This window comes from Cricetulus griseus, chromosome 2 (assembly GCF_003668045.3).
Source record: "Cricetulus griseus strain 17A/GY chromosome 2, alternate assembly CriGri-PICRH-1.0, whole genome shotgun sequence".
Taxonomy (NCBI): Eukaryota; Metazoa; Chordata; class Mammalia; order Rodentia; family Cricetidae; genus Cricetulus; species Cricetulus griseus.
The window spans coordinates 127,935,095-127,960,080 of record NC_048595.1 but is presented as its reverse complement, the minus strand read 5'-3'; the positions used below and the strand labels follow the sequence as shown (position 1 = coordinate 127,960,080).

The following is a 24,986-nucleotide window of genomic DNA, read 5'->3' as shown; positions in this document are numbered from 1 at the left end:
TGTGTGTGTGTGTGTGTGTGTGTGTGTGTGTGTGTGTGTGTGTGTGTGTTTTGTGTGTGACTTTATATTAAAAGGAGCCTTTGTATTATGGCATTTTTTTTCTTGCTGCTGTAGTCATACATCCCACTGGAAATCATCTTTCATTTTTCATTCTGTTGACCTGGATATTATTATTTCTCTTCAGAAACAGGAAAAAAAAAAAAAAAACCCGAACATCTGTGTCTCCTTCCAATCTGCTGCACATCTGCGCGTTTTGTAGCGGGTCTTCAAAGTTCAGTTAGCAACCCACAGACGCCATTCATCTTCTTGTTAAAATGTCTACTGCTGTGTCCAACGCTCATGCCCTTGAGGGATTGCCTCTTTTTTTTTTTTTTTCCATTATTGTATATAAAGAACACTGTGACTTTTAATATTAGCATTTTTGCTTTCAACAGCAATTAGCAATCTCTTGGTTTGCTGTTTGGTAAAGCATTGGTTAATGAGGTCATCTAGTTTAAAATCCCAGCTACTTGAAAATAACAGGGAGGAGGTCAAATCTAGCATTTCACGTTATATTCTTTCCTCTTTTCAGTTCTCTAAAAAGATATCTTTGTTATCCACAGTAAGTCATTACGACCCGTTACTGGCCCTCTGTGTTTTACTACCGCCTCAAAGATACAGTCAGGTTCTCTCTTGCTGAAAGTATTGAAATAAGATAGATAGCTCATCTATAAACAAACAAACACAAAAACGACTTTTCGCATCTGAGGATGAGGAATTGCTTTCGTGTTGGTTGTGGTGTCTTTCCTCTGTCAGTCTGAGTTTAGATCTAGCGAGGCGTTGTCTCTATGGTGGAGGGGGTTCCCGGGGTGGTCGACCTCGGAGTGGCTGCTGGTGGTGTGTCCATTGGGCTCCCAGCCCCACTGCTGGGTGTGACTGAGGAGCTGACTGCAGGCGTGTCTCCCTGCTGTGGGGCCTGCAGGGTCTGTCCACAGATGTGGTGGTGCTTTTCCCAGTCCTTATGCTGGCAAAAAGAGCCACAGTATCGGGCTGTGTTACAGCCGCTGCAGGTCTCGCTTGCTTTCCGGCCACAGTTCCAGCAACTCTGAAGAAGGAGGAGAGATAACCAGGTGAATGTTTCCTGAAGGTCAAAATTTAGTCATTACTGTTCCCATAGTTTCAAACACTGCAGAGACATAATGGACAACTCGGAAGACTTCAGCCTTGGTCTAACCTCACCCAGGAAGAACTTCAAGTGCACCACAGAACAACCCTCTCCTCTCTCTCCAACCTGCTGCCCTCCTCCTGGCCAGCACTACCTGCCTCCCAAGGAGGCTCCTGGGACTGAAGCCTGAGAGGAGGAGGAACAGGCAGCAGTGTGGGCCAGTGCTATGTTCCTCACCAACGGGCTACTGCTCCAGACAAGCCACCCTCACAAGAGGGCACCGGGACACAAGCCCTGCCCTGACCTCTGCAGGCTGTTCTGGGTGGGCTATCTGCTTCCTACCAGGGCCTTTGGCTGATAGCCACTCATCATTTTGTTCACATTACTGCTACCTGTCCATTCTCTAGAGAGACACTGACCACATCTCAATATACCCTCCTAGTGGTTCATCACACACTGTGCCCTCATCCCATGTAGTCTCATGTGGTCACATGCACTTCCAAGCAAGGGGAAGCATTCCCAGTATCTCCCACAGAGATGCTAAATTTTCTCAATTCAGTTTCCATTGTCTTGATTTTCTCTCAGCAATGACTATGGCATTGGTGAAAGTGGCTGAAGATCCACTGTTTACCATAAAAAAAAAAAAAACCCTTTTTCCTGGATTTGGCTATTTTCATATGTAATAAATTATCTACTCTATCCTAACTTCAACTTTTATTCCCCAACTTCTTTGGCCCTTCTCCCACCAATATTGTAATGGCTGGGTATGAATACACTACTCTGAGGAGAGGCTTTCTCCTTCTGGATATTAACAGGGATTGGTTAGGATAGACAGGATCACGGATTGGATTCAGTGAACCATGAGAGAGATGAAGCATTTTGTTCCTGGCTCCATCCCAGCCCACACTGGGTGTGGCATAGTAGCCTGGGTTCTCTGGAGATGTAGCTCTTCCCACAGTATCCATTCAGTAAGCCAGCAACCAAATTCGAGGTTAATCTTAGATACTACTCTTGACCTCAGCAACCTGAAGGGAATCTCTGGTTTATTTATCTATGATAAATGCTTCTTAGCCTGACAGGGATGAGATGCTCAAAAAATATTTTTGAAATGAACATATGAGTGGATGGCTAATTTAGTCTTGAAAAATGAGAAGTCCTAAAACTGGGTGAATAACAGTTCTACATGGATACAGCATTTCCCAGTTGGTAGAGCTAGCTCCCTGGAAACTCAGGAAAGTTAGAACAACCGAGGAGACCGGAGGCTCAACTGACCCTGGAAGAAAACACTGACCCTGGAAAGCTGCCAGCTTTATGTGGCATCTTACAAGACACAAGAAAAGCAGAAATGAGGTTGCCTCTGAGATTCCCATGCTATGATAAATTCCTCATGAATCAGAGTACAGATGTCGGAGAGAAGCAAGCACACCTGTGTGGAGCCTATCTAACAGGATCAAGGTCAAAGGGGCGGAGACTAACTGTGACAATACTCTCAGGCATGCTTCCAGCAGGAGAGACAGCATCTCAGAAAGCCATATTGAAATGTTCATCTCAAGGGAGAAATGTGTTTCTGGTTCCTTAGCTAGACAAACTCCACTGTGAAGTGCTGTGTTAGGTAGCAGTAAGCATTGCACCAGTAAGCTTTCATGTCCTGCTTCTATTTTGCAATGCCTGGGATGGAACCAAGGTCTTCCACATGGTAACCAAGTGTTCTCCCAGTCAGCTGCATCCTCAGCTCTTGTCAATGGCTTTGATTATTTTTTTGCAAAACAGATTTTTAGATATAGTCTAATAACCCAATCAGTTCACAGTTGTGATTACATCACAATTAAAACACATTCTAGCCAGGTGTTGGTGGCGCACGCCTTTAATCCCAGCTCTTGGGAGGCAGAGGCAGGCGGATCTCTGAGAGTTCTAGGCCAGCCTGGTCTCCAGAGCAAGTACTAGGATAGGCTTCAAAGCTACACAGAGAAACCCTGTCTCAAAAAACCAAAAAAACCAAACCAAAACAAAACAAAACAAAACAAAACAAAAAAAAAAACACTTTTAAAAATAACTATCGAGATACTGCAAGGTTCCTCACTGTGTTCTCTACATTTATGGTGCTTTCATTATGGTCAGGTTTGTCTGGAGAGGCTGGGAACATCAAGAACTTTAGTTTCAAATCCACAGAGAAGATCTAAGGAGATTGCTCAGTAGGTAAAACTGTGTTCTGTGTAAGCCTGATGACCTGAGTTCAATCCAGAACACATGTGAATGTGTAGATGTGGTGGCAAGTTCAGATGCTCAAGAGCTGGCTATCCTGTACAATTCACCATAGCACCAAAAATGAGAGGGATTCTGCTTCAATATGGTGGAAGATGAAATGCTACTGTAGAACAGTGTCCTCTGATCCACACACACACACACACACACACACACACACACACACACACACACACACACACACACACACTTAGTTAATATGGGACTGTTAATAAAACAAACCTGCAATGGATAATCAGTGTTACAACTTAACTTTTCCTAGTTCAATGAAATTAAGATGAATGTCTAAAGAGGCCATACATGGTAGTTCATACCTGTAATGTCATCACTGGCTAAGGCCAGTCCTGGACTGCTTTAATGGGATTGTGAAAAGCCATTCTCCAAAGAACAAAAAAGGGAAGAGAAAATCTCAAAAGATGCGCAAACACTGACCATCTCCACAAGTGGAAGCTTTCCTCTCTCAAACTTAACTCCACTGTATTGCATGGATGGTTTTTCCATGAAATTGTCAGTAAGTGTAGGCTTGGTGCAGACTTCAAAGCTCGAGGTACGATACTTTGTGCTCAGAGTCAAGTTTACTTTTACTTCTGTGAGGTTTAGCTTTCAGGAGATTGCCAACTGGGTCCTGGAACCCACTCAGCAAATAAGCGATATTCCTAAATTACATCAGAAAATCCCAATTAGGGAACAGAGACCCAAATCCAAAACAATATTTTAAGGAAATTAAACATCTAATCTGAGTCAAGTGGAGTCTTTAGGAAATACCCTGGTGTGAGTCCTAGCGTGTTTTGGCAGAGGCATGTTTTGGCAGACTCCAGGGTGGTAACTGCCCAGTGTTCAATGGCTCCTTCAGATTGAAATCAGATGTACGCAACTTCTCAATTTAAACTGATTAAACACACAGACTAAACCAGGTAATTACAAATGCATGTGTTGGGGAGTGGAAAGAGGAGACAGAATGGGGACTTCTTTATTTTTTAAAGTGTTTTCAAAGATGGGAACAATTTTACAAATAAAAAAAAAAAAAACATGGAATTGAGCCAAATACAGAAACAGATGTTTCAGATAGTGGAGCTGCTGAGAGCTGAGGCCTCTTGTCTTAGTCCTTCCTGGTTCTGACCCAAGAGTTAAGGGCTCTGGTTAGTTTTACCTCTAGCTCCACTCTATAGTTCTTTCATCTTACTCAAAGGTGCAACAAAAAGCAATTGAAGGATCTTGTAGGATTAAAAACTGAAAAAAAAAAACTTGCATAACTTTATTGTCCTTGACATTGCATTTCAATGAATGTGTAGGGAACTTTAGTGTATGCTTAAGTTTAAAAAAAAAGTCCAAAGTGCACACTTTTTTAAAAGCTCAACAGAAACCTTAAAAGGCCATTTGTATCATATTTCTCTTGAAAAAACCATACTAAATTTCCTGTTTATGAGTCCATACCTATGCAACTGATGCCTGGCCAACAGTACTGACCCTGAACTTTTCATCTGGAAATGGAGGAGGGCACATGTGGTGGTTTGGATGAGCAGTATTTCCCACAGTCTAGGGCCTCTGAACCCTGATCCCCAGTTGGTGGTGCTGTCTGCAGAGGTTCAGGAGGTGTGGTCTTGCTGCAGAAGTGTGACACCAGGGGTGGGTGTAGGGAGAAATCCTGTTTAGAGGTACTGCTGACCACGTCCTCTTGGGGCTAGTCACAGGTACCCTGACCACAGAGGGTTTAATTCATTGGAAGGTGTGCACACAGGCCCCTCTTTTCTCTCTTTCACCTGGCTGAGTGGACTAGGAGACATCTGGTGGGTCACTCCTACTCTGGTGTAAACCTGGTCACTCGTTCTGTTGTGTGAATACTTTCTTAATAAACTATCTTTATCAATCTAGTTCTAGACTCCACTTTGAAAACTGCTTTAGGTGGGCTTTGAGGGTGTCAATCCTTCCTCTACTTCCAGTTAACTTTCTCTGTGTCATGCCTGCAGTTGAGGATTCAAGCTCTCAGCTTGCTGGTCTTCTTGCCATGCTTCCCACCATGATGGACTCTTATCCCTCTGAAATCATAAGCTAAAATAATTGCCTTTCATCATGGTGTTTTATCACAACAGCTAGGCAAACTTGCCCTGGGATACAGGTGAAGAATCAAGGCTGGATTAAAAAGTTCCTCTTTGCAAAATACATTAAACACACTGTTACATACAGATAAATAGCAAAGGCAGATGAAGATTCTGGATGTCAGAGTTTCATAGCAAAGATTCTATACTTTTTTCTTATCAGAAATTCTTTGTCCCCTGGGGGCAGGGAAGCTCTCTCCTTTATCTTGTTATTTTGATATACTGAAAATGATCGACTGTCCTAGCAGCAAAATGCAACCCTGCTAGTTTTTACTGTTGAAAATTCTTTTTCTGAGAGACAAAATTTTTTTGCTGAATGACTGTCCTTTTTACGAGGTCTTACCTGCAACTGATGCTCAAGTCATTTAAGTAAAATTGTTCTAACTACAATCCACAAATATAAAGGGCTGGCTCCTCTACTAGTCCTATAAGTACAAAACTCTCCATAGCAACACACTTACTTGAGCTCACACTGAGACCATATGTTAGACTCCACATTGCATTTGACCTTTTAAAATCACGGTCATGGATATTTTGCAGTTCCGGATCCCAAGGCCTTAAAAGTTTCTTAACTTTTGCATTAAAATACTTTTTCCAAGTCACAAAGAGAAGAAACTGCATATCCAAGGTGTAAGACCTCCCCAGTTCCCAGCTGCTATTTATACTGCCAATCCAATACTCTTTCTGAGATGCCCCACTCTGTCAATGTAGACCTTTTTTTTAGGTCTCACTGTGACACTGCTGGTTAGAAGAGAGTGAATATCATTCCCTCCAATGGGTGCAGGCTGGATCAGAATACAGGAGCCAGCAAAGACAAGATGTCATGTTAGCTAACCAAAATGACACCAGCTTCAGAGTCAGGGCAATCAGCATTTCATTTTCAGTGCCATTTTTGAGAGATATTAAAACTACCAAGGCAAGTGGCTTCAGCTCTTGGAACAAAAACAGGAACTGCAAAATATCTCAGTTATGGCAGGGCTGAGCACAGAGCCTGAGGTTCTGCATACACAGAAGGTGCTCATGCTACTCTGTCCCTTAGTACTGGCTGGAATAAAGATGGAAATGAGGTTCCTGTTCTAGACGCAGTGTCTCTGTACCACTAGGATCTGAAAGCTTGCCCATTCTCCAAGTGAAGTGCCTTCAACGGCAGACATTAACAGCAACTGGGAGAGAACCTCCTTAGTGCCTGGCAGCATTCCCTCCATCTTTTCATACTCACCCCCAGGGACCTCCTCCATTCCTTCTTTTTGACACCCCCTGTTGAAATCTACATTGATTTTGGTTTCCATGATGCTAATATTCTGTTTCTTCTACTGTAACTTCCTCTTTATTCCCTTGAGGTGTTTGAAGAGCAGGGAATGACATAAAGAACTAGCCTTTCCTTCCTAAGCTCTCCCTACCGGATCTAGTCTCCACAGTCAGCCACAAACCAATGACTCCAATCTACTTCCTGTGCTCCCCACTGCCTTCCCAGGCAACACTCCCCAATGTGAACTGTTGTTCTATATGAAGCCTACTTGCCTCTAAAACTGAAAGCTGAGTCTAGTGCCATCTACCTGAGTCACTGGTAACATGGAATCCTAAGACTGAAGTGTTTTATTTGAACTCTTTCTTTTTAGCTCTTGTAACTACTCCAATCAAACACCACAGGCCCTACTTGGGATCTTTCTCTGATTCTTTCCTATATCGTGGCTACTATTAAAATTCTCGTCTTTCACATTAGAATCATTTTTAACAGCTGCCCTTCCCTTTTCCCACTCCCCTTTCCCTATTTCTTGTCATCTGTGGTATTTAAATGAGAATGACCCCACAGACTGTGTGTATTTGAATGCCTGGCCCCCAGGTGGTAGAACTGTTTGGGAAGGACTAGGTGTGGCCTTGTTGGCAGAGGTGTGCTACTTTGAGGTAGCAAAAGCCCATGCCCAGGCCCCATTAGCTCTCTCTATACCTAGTGATTGTGGATCAGATGGAAGCTCTCAGATACTGCTGCAGCATCATGCCTGCCTGCCTGCTGCCATGGTTCCCACCATGATGGCCATGGACTCACCCTTTGAAGCTGTAAGGCCCTACTAAATGCTTTCTTCTACAAGTTGCCTTGGCCATGATGTTTTGCTACAGCAAGAGAAAAGTAGCTAAGACATCAGTTCATCAGTTAACTGTTTTACGTGAAATATAAATGACTTTTCCTTATTTCATTTGTCCCTCTCAACCACCTTGCAAAGCGGGTCACAAAAACATTAGCCCACATTTGCAGTAAGAAACCCAAAGTTCCAGGAACTGAGTTCTAATCTGTATCAGCCACTGAAGTCCCACACCGCTATGTCTCGTGCAAATGTCAGGAGGTGAGGACAAGAGAACCCCCCCACCCCCACCAAGCCCTTTGGCCAATAAATCTAGCTAACACAGGTTCAGAGTGAGACAATGCTTCAAAACTAAGATAGGAGTGATAAAGGAAAATACCAATATCCTCTTTTGGCATCTGTATTTACACATACAAGCATAGGCAGCTCCCACCCCTGCCCCCCCCCGACACACAAAGGAAACCAAAGCAAGAGATGAACAACTCAAAGCCAGTTATCCTAAAGCAGTAATCTTCCCACTCTATCCCCAGACATATAAAACCAAACAAATGTCCTTTGAATAAGAGGCACACTAACCAACTCTTACTGAAACATAATCTCATAGTTCACATTTGGCTTAAAACTAATCTCTCCACCAGAACAGTACCATATGTATAGTTCATACACACTTCAACTACCTAAGCTCAAACAAGAGGTGGATCAAAAGGAATCTATAGAACAAGTTTCATTAGGAATTTCCCCCAATATTGCCTGTTCACTGGAAAGAACTATTTGTGTACACATATAGGAAATAGGTATATGAAAGAAATGTAACAGCTTGAGTGATACACATAATACTCTGTAAAACATTAATATATAGGGCCAACAAGATGGCACAACTAGCAATAAAATTTGACCACCAGCCTAATGGCCTGAATTCATCATGACCCACACGAAGATAAAAAAAAAAAAAAAAAAAAAAAACTGACTCCAGAAAGTTATCCTCTGACATCTTGCATGATATGACAGGCACACAATAAGCAGGCATTTAAAAAGGAGATAGAGTATAACAAAGTAATATATATCATCTAGGTTCTTCCAAGTCCAATGTCATTCTGATAGTTGTGGCATTATTTGTTTACACATTTAAAGTTAAACAAATGTATAGTGATAACTGAAAAATGCTAGTGTATAATTGGTCCAGGGAGAAAGAAACACACTATTGCTATGTGGCTATTAGGAAGGTGGTCTGAGTCAGGCAAACTGGGACTGGTACCAGCTCACAGGTACCATCTGAGCCATAGAACAAAAATCCTACATCCTACAAGTTTCAGTTGCTTATCAGCAAAAGAAAGAAAACAACACTGTCTCCCCTGTATACAACTAATTTGAGAAGTGCGTAAAAATACATAGACTATCAGCAGCCAATCACTCACCAGGAAGAGGTAAAGCCTCATAAAGTCCTCCTCAATCCACAACTGGCTCAACAGCCCTTCACCCCTACATTCTAGTGTCTCTGGTATAGGAAGGTCCTCTACAGGCTACCATAAAGGAGAATCAAACACCAACCCAACAAAACTATTGACACCAGTCTGCCCTGCCCAAAAGATAAGCTAGGGTGACACAGAACTTGTGGGAAGAGCCAACCAATGTCCAAGTTGACTCCATGAAATTGAACCAATATTAGACACTTCTTGGGTGACCAAGAACCAGGGACTATATAATAAAATAAAACAAATAAAAAATAAAACAAGAAATGACTTTTAACAATATTCTGCTATATTCATAGATCAGTGCCTTATTCAGTCATCATCAGGGAAGCTTCCTCCTGCAGCAGGTGGGAACAAATACAGAGAACCACAGCCAGACATTAGAGAGAGAAAGTCCTCAGAACATGTAGTTCTAAATGCAATGTCTCCATCAAATCCCTCCCCTCAGAGCTTAGAGAACCCCACAGAAGAGGAGGCAGAAAGAATGTAAGAGCCAGAGGGGATGGAGAACACCAGGAGAACAGAGCCCTTTGAATCAACTAAGCAAAGCTCATATGAACTCACAGAGACTGAAGCAGATAGCACAGGGCTTACCTGGCTCTGCACCAGGTCCTTTCAGTTTCTCATATTTTTATGGGACTCCTGAGTCCCATAAAACAATGGGTCTCTGATTCTCACACCTGCTCTTGGGGCTCTTTTCCTTCTGATGGATTGCCTTGTTTAGCCTCACTGTGATACTTGTTTTCTCTTATTGTATTTTATTTTGCCATTTTTTTTTTTTAAGGCTTTAGGGTACTCTTCTTTGATTCTTCTAGTTATAAGAGCAGATGATTTTGCAGTCAGCTGACTATGTAAACAAGCACTTTTGAGAGTAGTGTGGAGTACTTGATAAGTATCTGAAAATGGCAGCTCTACACTAGGCATCCATATACTCAACCAACACACTATTCAACAGTGGAGACTCCTGATTTTCATATCGGACAAGGTGAACTTCATAAGCTTCTATCCTGCTTACACTTTCTAGTCTAAAGACTTTTCTATCTAGCTAGATTTAACAATTCACTTGAGTTTTTAAATGTTTTAACTAATATTGTTTATATACACAACACGAAATACCCAAGCATGGGTTACCTTTTTGTCGTTTTCCCCAAACACAATGGACAGATGAAATCTATCAAGTATTTTTGTTTTCTTTCGCTTTGCTTTGTTGTTATTACTTTTGAGACATAGCATCATGTGGCTCATGATGACTTCAAACTTACTATTGCTTAGTGGAGGATGACCTTGAATTTCTAAATGTTGTGCCTATAATTCTAGAGTGCTGAGGTTACTGCAAGTACCATCATGCTGGGTTTGATGTGCTGGAGATCAAACTCAGGGCTTCTTCATGCCCCATAGGTAAGAGCTCTACCCACTCAGCTACTTCCCCAGCCCAAGTTTCTAAATGTGGTTCAGATCTGATTTTCTGATATATCCAAAAGTCCAGGTGACAATTCATCTCATGACTATGCAGCAAGCATATCTAAATTTACCCTTCACCCCAACCCTGACATCATTACAACCGTCTTCCACATCTTAACCCCAAACAGAGATAGCCCCTCCTTTTAATTCTGGAATCTCTTGCCCAATGTAAAACACTCACCAGCCATGTCAGCTTCCAGAAACTGCTCCCCACCACTTTGGGGTTTCTCCCCTGCAGGGACTATTACTATGGCCCAAGGAAAGGACCGTGGTCACAAGGGTAAAAATATCCAGTTCCTGCTTAATCATTCCGCACCAGAAGCCTCACCAGGCAAAGACTGTGGTGTCCTCAGGGCCAGCACTATCTTATGTATAATAAAAGTTCAATAATTCATTAAAAGAATAAATAAATGGGTATAGTTAAGGTGTATGTGTGTTACTTCCTTTCGTAGTCACACAAAGAAGGCCTATTAATTTGTGAGAGTTAAAAATCAATAGCTGTTACACTTAATGGCAGTGTATATCTTACCCAACTAGCTTATACCATAACCAGTCTTTGTATTTTAATTTTATTTTTTTAAAAATCACAAATTACCTAAAACCCAATGCTGTGTAGACAAAAATGTGGTCAAATGGTTAATATCCAAGAAAATTCCAAAGCATAAAAATAGGTGCGAGCTATGAGTTGTAAGGAATTTGTGTATTGAGTCAGCTGGGCCTCACATTTCTGGCAGATTCCCCACCTAATGGGCCAATCAACATGACAGCCAGATGGGTCTGTCCTAGCTTGAGGAAACCAGAGCTCTTCAGGTTTCTGGGAGTATTTCTGGGAAGTACTGTAGACCTGAACTCAAGATCTGTTTAATATACCATGTTTTATAATGTCAAGACCACTGTCACCATAATAATTTTTTTTTCTACATGGTTTTATAGTAAAGACACTATATGTATGGAAACTGAAGGAATCTAGCATGCCACTGCCTGGATGTAAGCATCTCAACTATTTCCTTCCCAGGCATTTGTCTTTAGAAGTCAGCCCTCTGCAAATAGTCTAAATACACACACCGGGCCTAAAACGCTCATGTGAAAATAAAAGTGTACCCAGGGTGATAAGTGCTCCTTATAATATCACCAACTTTTACAAGTTATCGTCAGTAGACACTAATAAACTTTAAAAAAATAAAAAACAAAACAAAGTCCTTATAAATCTTAATGGCATGATGCCAGTAAAATTGAATTTCTGTCTAGTTTAATACAACAATGGAAAAGTCAGCCATTAAAAGGAAGATAAACTTCCCTTTGTCCCTCTCTTCCTGAGAAACTTCCAAATGTTGAAAATCAATCCCTTTTGTCCCCTTGTTATTCATCTGCTACACATTAAATAGAAACTCTGGGCAGTGAGTGATTCCCGCAGGGTCTTTCATCTGCAGAAAAGCCTGCTACAAATTAAATTCTTACTCTCCCTCACAAATTATAGATACGGATTGTAGTAGACCATTGATTTATCAGTCCAAGCCTTCGCTGGCTCAGCTTTGTGAGATGAGTTAATTGCGGTCTTTTATCTGGACTTATTCTGGAACTGAAGATTGTGTGCTATATTAATTAACGTGGAACAATTCTATGTTGTTGAGAGTCTATAGGCTATATGTTTTAAAGCATTCTGTCACATTTTAGTTATTGACTTGCCAGTTCCTTGGATCGTTAGGCCCTGAGTGAGTGCATGTGTGTGGGTGTGGATGTGTAGAAATCATTATACTGGAATAATTCTTAATAATATTACTCAGATAGCAATGTTATGTTATGACTGTCACAATGGTTAATGATAGACAACATGGAAACAAAGATCATACATAAGATCTTTTAGAAACATTTAACTTGGGCATACATTACTTTAGCGTTGGACTTCAGGATTCCTTACTAAAGAAATTATAAATACAACTTTGGAGAACATAGGAATTTCCCGTTAGGAGCTGGGGACATAGCTCACTTGTTAAAGTATTTTTCCCACAACTAAGGATCTGAGCTTGAACCTATAGCACCCACATAAACCCTGTCCAGTGCACACATCCCTAATTACTACCCTCCACTGTGCAGATAGAATCCCCACAAGTTCACAGTCTAAAATATGTACAGAGGAGAATAAGAGACCCAGTGTAAAACAAAGTCAAAGGCAGAGACTAAACAGGTTAGTTTACCTTCTGACTGTGGGACATTTACCATGGCACACACGTACCCATGGTTACATGCATATCACACACACACAGATCTCCATGTTTAATCTACTAAATTCATCATACCACCTTGGTCAGAGAACTTTTCTTCCAAGTGGCTAATGAATAAGCAAGCTGTATCTGCCCTAGGTTTGCACATCAATGCCTGGATTTTCCCATAGTGTTCTAAGTTTTCCCCACTTTGTCTGTCTCCAGAGGCATTTTTTTTTCCATTCTTCAGTGGCATCTGTGAACTTCCAGAACCAAAACTGAATGTTCTAGCTCTTGTTTGAAATGAGGCTCCCCCACAGGCCTTACCTCGCTGGAGTCTTCCTGCTGATTGATGACTGCCAGAGCATCCTCTGCTGCCTGCCGCTTAGCCTCAGCCACGGTGCGTTCCATCTTGGCTCGCTCTGTGGTGATCATGTCATGCGCTTTCCTCTCTGCCTCAGACACGGCCTTCTGCAGCTCAGTCATTGCCTGTCGCTTCACCTCATTCACAGCCTCCTCTGCAATTTAAGGCCAGACCAGAGGACAGAACAGCTCTGGGTTAGCTCAGCAATAGGGACACACATCCCACCTTGACAGAATTTCACAAAACTGAACCCAGCTCTCATCCGAATGACTGGGCCTGTCTAGAGAACAATCTCAACATTTAAATTTGTTTAGGAAATCAAAAGTGAGACTTTCTCTTAGGCAGGCCCTTCTTGGGAATACTGGTAATGCATATATCTTTACTGAACTTTCCTCCCACACTAGTGCCTCCAGAAATGACCCTGGAGCATGTTACAGAACAGGAATGTCCACAAGGAACGTGGAAAGGAACCTCATTTTCTATCCTGGCATCATGGTGAATACCTGTAATTACATCATTTAGGATTTCTAAGACCAGCCTGAAATAATGAACCAGATCGGGCAGTTTTACCTTTTCTTGTCATTTCCTGAATAATACAGCTATGTGCTTCCACAGAGTAAATTACTGAGATTTTAAAAAGGAGCCTTGTCATTTCTAGGTTATAGGCTGTTCTCTGTTTACTTCAAACAGATATGATAGTTTGGGCCAACCAACTGTTACACTGGACAAACAAAACTGAATCACACCACAAACCATGCAATCAGGCCTGACAGCAAACCTACAGGTGTCGAATTAACTGTTCAGTTTGGCTGCAGTCAAGGTGCAAAGATTCAACCACTTTACAGTAGAAGATTGACAACTAAAACAAGTACTTCCCACTTTTAAAAAAATTAACTGTTCTAATTAACAAGGGAAGATCTCCTCCTCCTGAATTAGTTTATCTAATTTTCATCTTTATTCAAAGCAAAATGACAATGATTAATTGAAAATTTAATAAGCAGTAATTATTAACTTGGCAAACCTACTACCAATTAACACTCTATTAAAACTAATTATGACATGTTTCATTCAAGTGTTTGCACTTAATTGTTTCACCCACTTAAAAAGCACCTTAATTAAATGTTCTGTTTAATTAAAAACATAGATTCCTAATAAAAATGTTTTACTGTAGATTAAAAGTGTAAGAGATGCAAGGCCTCTTAGGGTTCTTAAATTTCTGTGGTTGATTCTATAGCGCATGATCTACAGGTCAGCAGAAAGCCCTTCCTACATTTCACAAACATGCCTTCTTCAGCCTTTGTCACTTAGTGCCATCGTTCCTAAAGGACTTTTTTTGCAATTACTGTCTGTCTAAGTTTCACATACTATACTATAAAAGACAGATCCAGATTGAAAATATTAACTAAGCCATGTTAATTGTCTGTTAGCTCTTGCAAGGTATGCACTTAAAATCTGGATAGAACCAGAGCATTGCACCTTCCTTACAAGAGGCAAAGCTGCCTTTATTACCCTATCATAAATGACTCAGGGCACCAGGGAAGTACTGCCCTTTTAACTATATAGCCAGGGTCTAATTTAGTTTGAATATTCAAGGTGAATTAAAATTCTATCTAAGTGGTAATACAGGACAATAATTTTTGCTTAGGATCAAAGCTGTAGCTTGACTAATTGTATATGCAAATAAGGCAATTTATATTTAAATTATGCATTCCTATTCTAATCCCACAGGCATACACAGATCAGCAAAGAGAATTGGTAGGACATTTGCAAGGTGCTTGAATATTTATTACCAACTGCAAACATTCTCTGATCCTTTGAAAAGAAATATACTGAAGTAAACATTGAGTCACAATTTTGAAGCTACTTTTATGTTTGACTTTTTTCCTTCCAGTTTTATAAGAATCCTTTTTGTAACTGCTGAGTTCACTTGTTATCTTTGCTCTTGCTTTTAAAAATACTACCTTTAGAGAGAGTGGATGCAGCCTTCAGTGTTTGCTAGGGTCTGTAATCTTTTAAAAATACGAATCAAAATGTTGTTAACCTAATTTTCATAGGACCTCCCTCTCTCTCTCTCTCTCTCTCTCTCTCTCTCTCTCTCTCTCTCTCTCTCTCTGTGTGTGTGTGTGTGTGTAAGAGAAGCAAAGGGAAGGACAAAAAGTGGGAGAGGGAGAACAAGAACAATATATACAAATGTAGTAAAATGAGGAATGGTTAAAAATAGTAAGGATTTATGATTACTATTTTTTTAATTTTTATGCAAATTTAAAATAATTTCCAAGTAAAATGTCATAAAAACTGGAAAACACAATTAAAAGTATTTACTTTTATAATTGTAATTTCCTGTGGAGACAATGCAGTAATTGTATTACATAAAAGTTTGAGAGTTTGTAGTTTTCAAACATTTTAAGCTCTATTTAGTTATCTTTTGCCATGAAAATAATACATAGTATTTTGTGGCAAAGGTATGCTTTACAAGTATCTCATTTTAAAAAGGTAGGCAGGTTTGTTTATTGGTTTGGGGATTTTGTTGTTGTTGGTTTTTGGCTTGGTTTGGTTTTGTGACACAGGGTAGCATCCTAAAGCATATGGTGCCTCAGTCTTGCATCCTCCTGACATAGTTTTCCAATTATTGAGATTACAGGTGTGAACCATATTGCCTGGGTCTTTCTTTTGTTTTTCTGCTTACAGAATTAATTTTTGAATCCTTTCGAAGTGTAGGAAGCTGAGTGTAGATGGCCCATTTCACCTTTGGTGTTCACTTATACTGGACACTTTGACGACACTCACTGGAAACTCTACACCTGTTTTTTAAGAAGTTTGTCCAGGAAAATATTACATGCACTTCATGGAGCTGTCTAGGTGAAGCTGCCCTCCACACCTTAAATTTTAGCCTTCATCTATAGAAAATGAGTCCAAACTGTTCTTATTTGGTGAGTGGTACCCCAATGAGAAGACAAATGTCATCTCCACCACAACTGATCCATATCTTAAAAAGAATACAGAATATAGATGAAAGATATATCTCAAAATAATCTAAACTCTCCTGGCCATGTTCACTCCCTCTTCAGTAGTGCATGAACACAACAGAAACAAAACTGTTTTTTCTCAGCTTCTAAGGCCCGAGTACCTAAACTACAACAAGACATACACAAAACAGACTGAAGAAAAAGTAATGGTGAATTCAATAGACTCCCTGGTATCAACTAAGAAAACTGAAGGAGAACAACTTTGAATAAGTGGAAAGTACAAAGTCCACTTCTGAATTCGCTGCTCATGGGAGGACTTCCTTTACACTTTGGTGTTCACGTGGGCTTTCTAGAAAAGTTGGTATGTTCAGGAAATCTGCTCTTGCTCACTAGCAGCCCAACAAGGATGAGCAGAGAACAGTGCAGAAGCAATATGAGTTACACAAGACCTCATAGTCAATTTTCTGTAGGAACCATCAGGAATTTAACTTAAATACAGGTAACTAAGGAAACAGGGGAAGACATTTTTCCCTAACATAGAAACTCTGCCTTTACAGTCCAAAATGACAGTTCTCTGTACCTCTTATTGGAATAGCAGGCCTTGGTAGCTTAAAAGAGAAAAGGATGGGAAGACACAACAACTTCCTGGGGTTGGAAGTCACTTGGTGGTTAGTGACAGCTTGGGAGAATCCTGAGACCATTAGCACAAGGGTACTATACAGGAAATAGGTAGCTTCACTTGTGTTTTAGCAGTTTAGCCAGAGTATTCATCTGCCAAGCAGACAGGACCTATGAGAGCATGCCCTCGATCTTAATCTCAGCTATGAAACTTAAAATTGTATCAGATTTGGGAAAGTTGTTGTCACTCTTACAAAATGTGGTACTTCTTGGACATGTTATAAAACAGGTAGATAAAGAACAAGTGACCAAATATTCAGCAAGGGGTAAAGGATTACAAATAATTGAATTCAATCAATACCTAAACAGAAATCTTGTGCAGAAAAACAGTAATAGTAACAATGGAGACGCTCTACTAAAACTTAGCATGGCCAGCTTTGTGCCAGTGTGACGGTGGCTGGAACTGGACCAGGTCTTCTCAGTTGTGTAACTCCATGAGAAACTGTCTTAACAGTTGAAATTTTAGCGGCTCAAAGACACAGCCATCATTTCTTCTTTGTGTCATCCTCAGCCCATGAGGAGGCTTATCTTTTACCTCTCAAGTTCAGCTTTACGGGTTTCATGCTTAGCCAATGCTCCACAGTCTGCCAGCTCTGAACTTTAAGGCCAATACCAAGTCAGTGGTCCCAGGAGGCTTCCAATTTACCACAGAATATACAGTAACAGATAATAATGGGAGTGAATGAATAGTGTGTGCAGAAATTCAAGACCCAGCTACTCTGTTGCTCATCTGAAAAAGTAACTTAGCTCTGATGATTTAATATTAAACACCACAGGAGAGTGATTTTAAAACTAGACTGTAACAAAAAATAATATTTCTTGCAAAGTTCCTTAACAAGTTCACTAGAATTGGTCCAATTTAAGAATGCAGAGAAAAATGCTGATATATGTAATTTAATTCCTCGAACACTGGATTTCTTTCCTCATCAAAGAAGAACTGCATGCAAGCTAAGACCTCCTGTGCCAAAATTTCACTCTGAAGCCATTACAGATGCTACAAAAGGGGGGGAGGGGCTATAAAAGAAATATTGCCAGCCTTTCAATTATAATGGCACTAGCAGATGCTATGAAAATAAAAACTATTTCATGTTTTAATCAGGCCTGGTTTAAGAATATTAATGAGGGATTTTTTCTTTTAGTTTGTTTTGTTTTGTGGTTTTCACTTTGTTTTGCTTTGCTTTTGCTATTGTTGTTGTTCGCAGTGAAGTCCTTTCTTGTCATTCCTCACAACGCAGCATTCACAGCTGCACACAGCTGCCAGAACACGAATCTAGTGTTTCTAAACAGTTCTTACCAGCTTTCTTCCAGATCTCCTCTGGCACATATCCAGACGCAGGCCTGTGAAGGAATTCCCGATGTGCATCTATGAAAACGATGGGAGAGGGTGGAGAGAAGGGGAGAGTGCCATCAGTATTGCCACGTCCTTATGCAGAGCCAAGCAAGCAACTCCTCCTCTTGGCTTCATTACAAAAACGCAATTTTAAAAGGTTGACTGTTCCACTTCAAGAAAATGCACAAAAATAGCAAGGCTAGTCATCAGAGCCCAAGGAAAACAGAAGGTCATTGGTCCAAATTCCTCATGTGCTCAAATCCAAAGCAACTTTACTTCATACAGTATGAGGTCTGGGAACAGGCTTTCCGCAACTTTCTCATAGTGATGATTTCTACAGGTACACTTTGTGTTGTGAAAGGAGATTATAGTTGGTGCCTTTCCTATCAAAAGTCAAATTTGTAGTGCAAAATCAATCATGTGGTAATATAATTTATACAGAGCTCTGATTCTATTACAATAGACAAAATACTAAGTCCTATTCTATGGCTAACTAGTTCTCACAGTTAATTTTTTCTTTAACTTCCCATTGCGTTTTAAAACTTTCTTATACAGTATCTCGTATGGAACTGACGAATATGGAAGCCAGGGGGTATTGGAATGGATTTGTCGGCATTCAGCTGATCAAACAGAATTTGGTTCATGTTTTGTCCAGAATTGGAAACAAAGTTCTATTTTAAAGGCCATGTTTGATATCTTTTCAGATTTTAAAACTTTAAGAAAATAATAAAGTTGTCACATGAATGCTAACTTTCAAATAGCATAGTCATGCAAAGGCTGAAAGCATTTAATACTTTTATGCACCTTGAATATAAGTTTTTATGGTCTTCCCTAGCTTAAATAGAAATATGCAAGACAAGTCTTCCATATTGGATTTTCAATGCAAGTCTATGTATTCAAGGTCTAATTATTATTCTTGAGTGGTAGAACCAGAGACAATAACTACATCATCAAAATTCAGAAGGCTTGGGGAAAAGAGTAATCAACTGAACTTTTAAAAACTAAAATTATCAATGCATGATAAATTTCAGCTGAATTTGTATGTATAAATATATATACAAAATATCAAATAGCAGACTGATTTTTTAAAAAGAATACATCATTATATTACTTGTGTTTAAGACAAGAAAAATTTCATCCAGTTTCCTACAGTTTATGCAGCTACTGAATACTAAAAAGAAGACACATGACAGTCCCTTTAGCTAAGTCATTAGATATGAATGTTTTTAAATATATGCAAATCTTTGCATGGCACATAGATCATCAGTGAGCCAGAACACTAATTTTCCCTAGTTAATTTTAAAAAATGCATGGTAATTTGGTGAGGGATATAAGGAAAGCCTCTATTCTGTCTTTATAAAGTTTCTTTTAAGTATTTTTTTCAAGAGCAAAAAATTTCCTTTTAAAAGTTTACAGTATAATCTTAAAACTACTTAATAAATCATTATATTATTTGCATCATTAGTATAAATATAAAATTATATAATAAGTATTATGACCATGAGTTCTCATTGGTATGCTTATTTTGTAAAGTAAGTAACAACAACAAAATACGCACCCCCCATTTTTTTAAGAAAGCTAGAAATAAGTACATGGTATATACATGATATTGTTAGCTAAGATATTCAACTTTGCCTTCTGTTCCACCATAACTATTTCCATAGGAGATGGAATGTGGTCAAGTTCAGTGGCAGCATGTCACACAATGATAACAAGTTTACATGTAATAAACAATAAAGATTTTGTCACAGGTAAATTGCTTTCATTTAAGATAATTAGTTGGCTAACAACAGATCTATAATGTCTACAGCCAAAAATAAAAAAAACTAGTTCCTACAAGTTCCAGAGGTGGGTTCTTTTTGTTTTTGTTTTATCATCTAGCAAGTTAAAGACAGTTCATTAGTTTAATAACAGTTTTTTGATAAATAACCAAGCATTATTATAAAGAAAAGGAAAGGTGGTGATGTTATCCAAAGTACAGACATAAGAGATGCTAATTAGTCATTCTAGGCAGAACAAAGAAAGAGAAATAGGACTAGAACCCAGTGGGGAAAAGTCTAAATTTTGGCTGCCACTCACTCTGCGTGTCAAACTAGTTGGCTTCTCTGGGATTGAGATGCCCCATTTATGAACTGAGGCAACACCGCCATACCCTGGGGAAAAAGTTGGGATTGCTATCACCTTTATTATCATCACCAGTGACAATACACACACAACACATACCACCCCCCCACATACACAACACACCACACACACCACACACACATAAACACACACGTAACTAGGATGAAGAAAGAACTGTAGAGATTGTTTCTTTCTGTACTTAACCAAATAGCACACAACTTTAAAGAAAGCAAAAGCTCTGGAGAAGTTTATATTTGCAAATACACCCCAAAATATCTAACTCTAAGAATATCATTTTACATGCTGGATTGAAATTATTTGTACAGTTATGAATTCACCATCTTTCTCCTTGAAAGTAGATTCTTAAGTTTCACAAATAACATTGTGAATATTTACGCCCTAAATTTTAGTCAAATACCAATGTTTAGGGCTCAGTCAACCTCTCACCTTCTGTGTGCTGTACAGTGGGTATCTTCCTATACCACACTAGAAAGCTGTGCTGTGTCTTACTTTGGCTACATCTCCCTAAATGACAGACTGAGATCTCCAAAGGGACCCAACTCCTACCCAAGAAATACTGAAGCCAAATGTGAAATACAGTTCCCATAACCCTAGTTTCTAAAAGAGTTGTTTTCAAAGTAGTCAAACCTAAAAGCAAATACATACATGCATGCACGCACACACGCACACACGCACACATGGATGCACACACGAAAGAACGCATTTTGCAGCATCCTCTCCAGTTCTGAGTCATGGTACTTTTGCTGAATATTGGGCTTAACAATGGGGAGAACAGAACTCTTCAGAGTCTCTTTGCTTTCATGCTAAATATTAAAGCTATTATTTAACAGGCTACAGAAACCACATAACACATTCATTTTATCTTTTGATTAAGTAGTTGTAATGTCAAGATTATGTATCTTCTGGCTAAGTAGCAACATCTGATTAAGTAGTAGAAGCTATGAATAAAAGGGAGCTTAAGAGACAAAAAAGGAAAAAAAAAAAGAAATCCTGAAGTTGATAAATAGGATAAAGAGACAGTTCTAGAACTAAATTGTTTTAAAATACTCGCTAATCTTGTGAAGATAATTTTCTAAGACTCTAAAGCTCCTTCCAAAGAAGCTTGTTTATATAAACTACTAGCTTTTTGGAAACTACCTTCAAAATTGCAGTTGCTACAAAAATGAATAGTTCTTCTAAAATGTCAACTGTAAATACAGATAGGAGCATCTAGCAAGACTGAATTTCAAATGTAAAACATGTATACAATGTGATCACTGATAGATCGTAGAGAAGTCCTTCTAAATTGCATTAGCTCGGTTTGAAGTACAAATGGCTTGGAGGTAAAGGGAAGAGGAGGTGGCAATCTCCAGAAGATAACAGAAATCTAATAAGAGAAAGGGCCACGCCAGAGTGAAGGGAAATGCTAGAAGAAACGTGAAAGGAAACAAGAAGCAGCGATCGATGATGTACAAAGGATGTGGAAGATGCACTACACTTACGACAGAATGGAGACCACTGGGTACTAGATACAGCAAGGGCCGCCATCAATATACATGAAGGGATGAGCAGAGAGCCTTTGGAGAACCAATGTGACCTCATCTGACCCAGGACAGCAATGCTCAAAGCTCGGCAGCACCTAGGCATGGCCTTCATCCTGTAGTGGGCAGAATGAGGCTGTGATCATGATCATATCTATTACAGAGATCATCAAAAGAAAGGAAAGGTTAAGTGATTTCATCCTCACAAATGCCACTTTTTAAAATGGTAATAAATTGCAAAATCTCAAAGCTGTGTCTTGGATGGCCCCATACAGTCTCAAAACGAGCCGCTGCTTTCCAGTATCATCTCTGTCAATGAGCACACATCAGGTTCTAGAAAGAACCATTTTCTTAGTTTGAAAAGACAGGCATACTTAATTTGTAGTGTTTTAAATATAATATCATGAAATAAAGCAGAGTTTTAAAACATGACAGGCATTTGCATTATGGACTCAGCTGAGTGGCCCTGAGATAGACTTTATGATGTGATTACAAAAAAAAAAAAATCCAAATTTCATACACAGCTCCATTCTGAACAACTTGTTTATGGTTTTTATATTCTGGCAGTCGAGAAGTTGAACAATATTTCTTTGGTTGAGGGAAAACTATTTTCCTATAGTCATGGGTTATAAATTAAATACAGTATTATATTTAAGACAAAATTCCTTTGTAAATTTCTCTGCCAATAAAAACCATGCTTAAATTTTTTTTTAGCTGAAAAAATGTATCCACTATCATGTTACAATCTTGGATGTAAAGCCAAAAAAAAAAAAAAAAAATCAACCCACTTCATTTACTACTATTCTTTCAAATCCTTCAGAAGATTACCATAATATTAATATTTACACTATATCTACTATGTGTCAGACACCCCCTTTTCAGTTTTTATGCCTCCTAATTCAATACTGGTAGACCTGCCTACAACATGTAAATACTATTCTCACCATCTTCATTTTGCCGATGAAGAAACTGAGACACAGTGAGATTTGTGACTTGACAGAACTCACAAGTGTAGAGAATTCCAATCCAAATCTACTCAGGGTCTGCACTGTAAGTACAGCTGGGGTCAGATGCTCTGGAGAACCCAGTAGTTCAGTGCTGCTATGAACACACCACTTGCCAACTGAGAGACTTTTTTTTTCAACTGAGAGACTTTAAAGCATGAGCTCCTCCATCATTGCATGAAACTATTGAGCAGCCGCCCTTTTTGTGAAAGACCAGCTTCATTTTTTCTCCCACTTGAGTCAGCCAAGCACTTCTTTCTGGAAAGAGCTAAGCTCCTACCAAAATCCACACAGAGATGCTTGCTAAACCTTTGCCCTACCATCTCAATCTTCTCCCAGAAACCTACAAGGAATTTACAGCATCAGACTTCAGAGCGCCTGACCATAGTTCCTGGTGTCAGTCTGAAACCCATCATTAGATAACTTTAAAAAAGAACTTTTTAAATAATTTTTGAAAACAAAAGAGCTACACAATCAACCTCAGAAAGATTCTAGACTACTTCCAAGCAAGTGAAAAGGAAAGAAAATAAAATGTTAGGTTCTAAAACAGTAATAGAAATAGCACACCACAAGGAGAACAAGGTACAGCGGGAGGAGTGCCAGGGACCCAAACACTCAGGGAGCATGGCAAAGGCCAGTCAGCAAACTCTCAGACATGCCAGAAGAATTGTGTGTTAGTGACTGAACCTTCCAATTCTTGTCCTGCCACCCTTCTTGTCACTTAAGTTAAACAGATAACAAAACATAAAGATCTACGGGTCACATATTAAAAGGAAAGACAATAGTTTGAAGAGTACTTTTCTAATGCTGTTAGCACTTGAATATGAAGAGTAATAAAAAGAATATTTAGGACTTTTCTGTCCTGCCAGCCACTACCCAAATAACCACACAGAAACTTACTACTAATTAGAAATGCTCAGCAAATAGCTTGGGCTTGTTTTTAGCTAGCTCTTACAACTTAAAATAAGCCCCAATGTTTGTTTACCTCATGTACATACTTCCCACTCTGCTTGATCTACATTTCATAGTTTCTTCTCTGACTTTGTCCTTAATTTCCCCAGCATTCTCTCTGCTCTGGCAATCCTGCCTATCCATTGGCCAATCAGCTTTTTATTCACAATGAGAGCAACACATCTTCACGGTATACAAAGGGATTATTCCACAGCATTTTCCCATTTGTTTTCAGTACGGCAAAAACACAAATATAAGCATCTTTTTTTTTTCAATTAAAAAACCATGTTTTGCAAAGTTCTCGAAGGCAGGAGTGGTACATATACCTATAATCCCAGAATTTTAAAGAAATTAGGAAGATCAGGAGTTAAAGGTCATCCTCAGCTACAAAGCAAGTTGGAGGCCAGGCTGAGTTACATGGGGAAAAATGTGCTTTAAGATATCAACTTGCAGCCAGGCGTTGGTGGCACATGCCTTTAATCCCAGCACTTGGGAGGCAGAGGCAGATGGATCTCTGTGAGTTCAAGGCCATCCTGGTCTTCAGAGCGAGTGTCAGGATAGACTACACAGAGAAACCCTGTCTTGAAAATCCAAAAAAAAAAAAAAAAAAGATATCAACTTGCATTTTATCTAAAGAATGAAGACAACATGATGAGATCAGTATGTTCTCAGTGCTTAAAATTCATAAGATATTCACAACAGAGTCTTTGTATCTGGAGAAAACTTGTAAAATTCAATTAGTGATAGATTAATTGCATTACTTTTCTATTCTCCCCCCCCCCCAGTGACTTAATTCTGTGGCTACATTTCAAAAGTGATCCTGGGACTAAGTCACACAAACTTCAAGCACATCAGTCCTGGATCTACATTCTCCTCCACACAGTCCCTAAACACCATTTAAACATGCTAAGAATATGTGTATGGCTAAACATCTCCACAATTTCCAAGTTAGGGATGAAAGGATGGCTGGATTTGAGCCAAACATATCTTCTACAATATATTCTGAAGGTCTCATCTGAGACTGACCATTTCAAACCTTAGAAAATAAATGACTTACAGCATGATGATACCTAAATGTATATAAAATACAGACTTATCATGCTTTCTCTGCCCACAGGAATCGCATTAAACACTTTCCAGGAAAAGAAAATGGATTTATTTGCCAATAATTTATAATCTCTTTACTATACTCATTCAAACCTTCAATTCTAAACCCTGGAGGACAGAAAGAAGTTCATGTAAATAATAATGGTCTCTGATTGAAACTACCTCTCCTCTTACTGACAGCCACAAACTGGTTCTGGAAAATGAAAT

General features: G+C 39.4%; 1 protein-coding gene across 1 annotated transcript in view; it reads right to left on the bottom strand.

Annotated features, from left to right (window-relative positions):
* Window positions 1–808: 808 nt before the first annotated feature.
* Window positions 809–24,986, bottom strand: part of Runx1t1 (RUNX1 partner transcriptional co-repressor 1) — a 136,523-nt gene continuing 112,345 nt past the window's right edge. Inside the window, 3 exon segments of the mRNA XM_035438992.1 lie at window positions 809–1,084; window positions 13,042–13,232; window positions 18,017–18,085. Of these exon segments, the coding sequence (XP_035294883.1) occupies window positions 809–1,084; window positions 13,042–13,232; window positions 18,017–18,085 (536 nt within the window).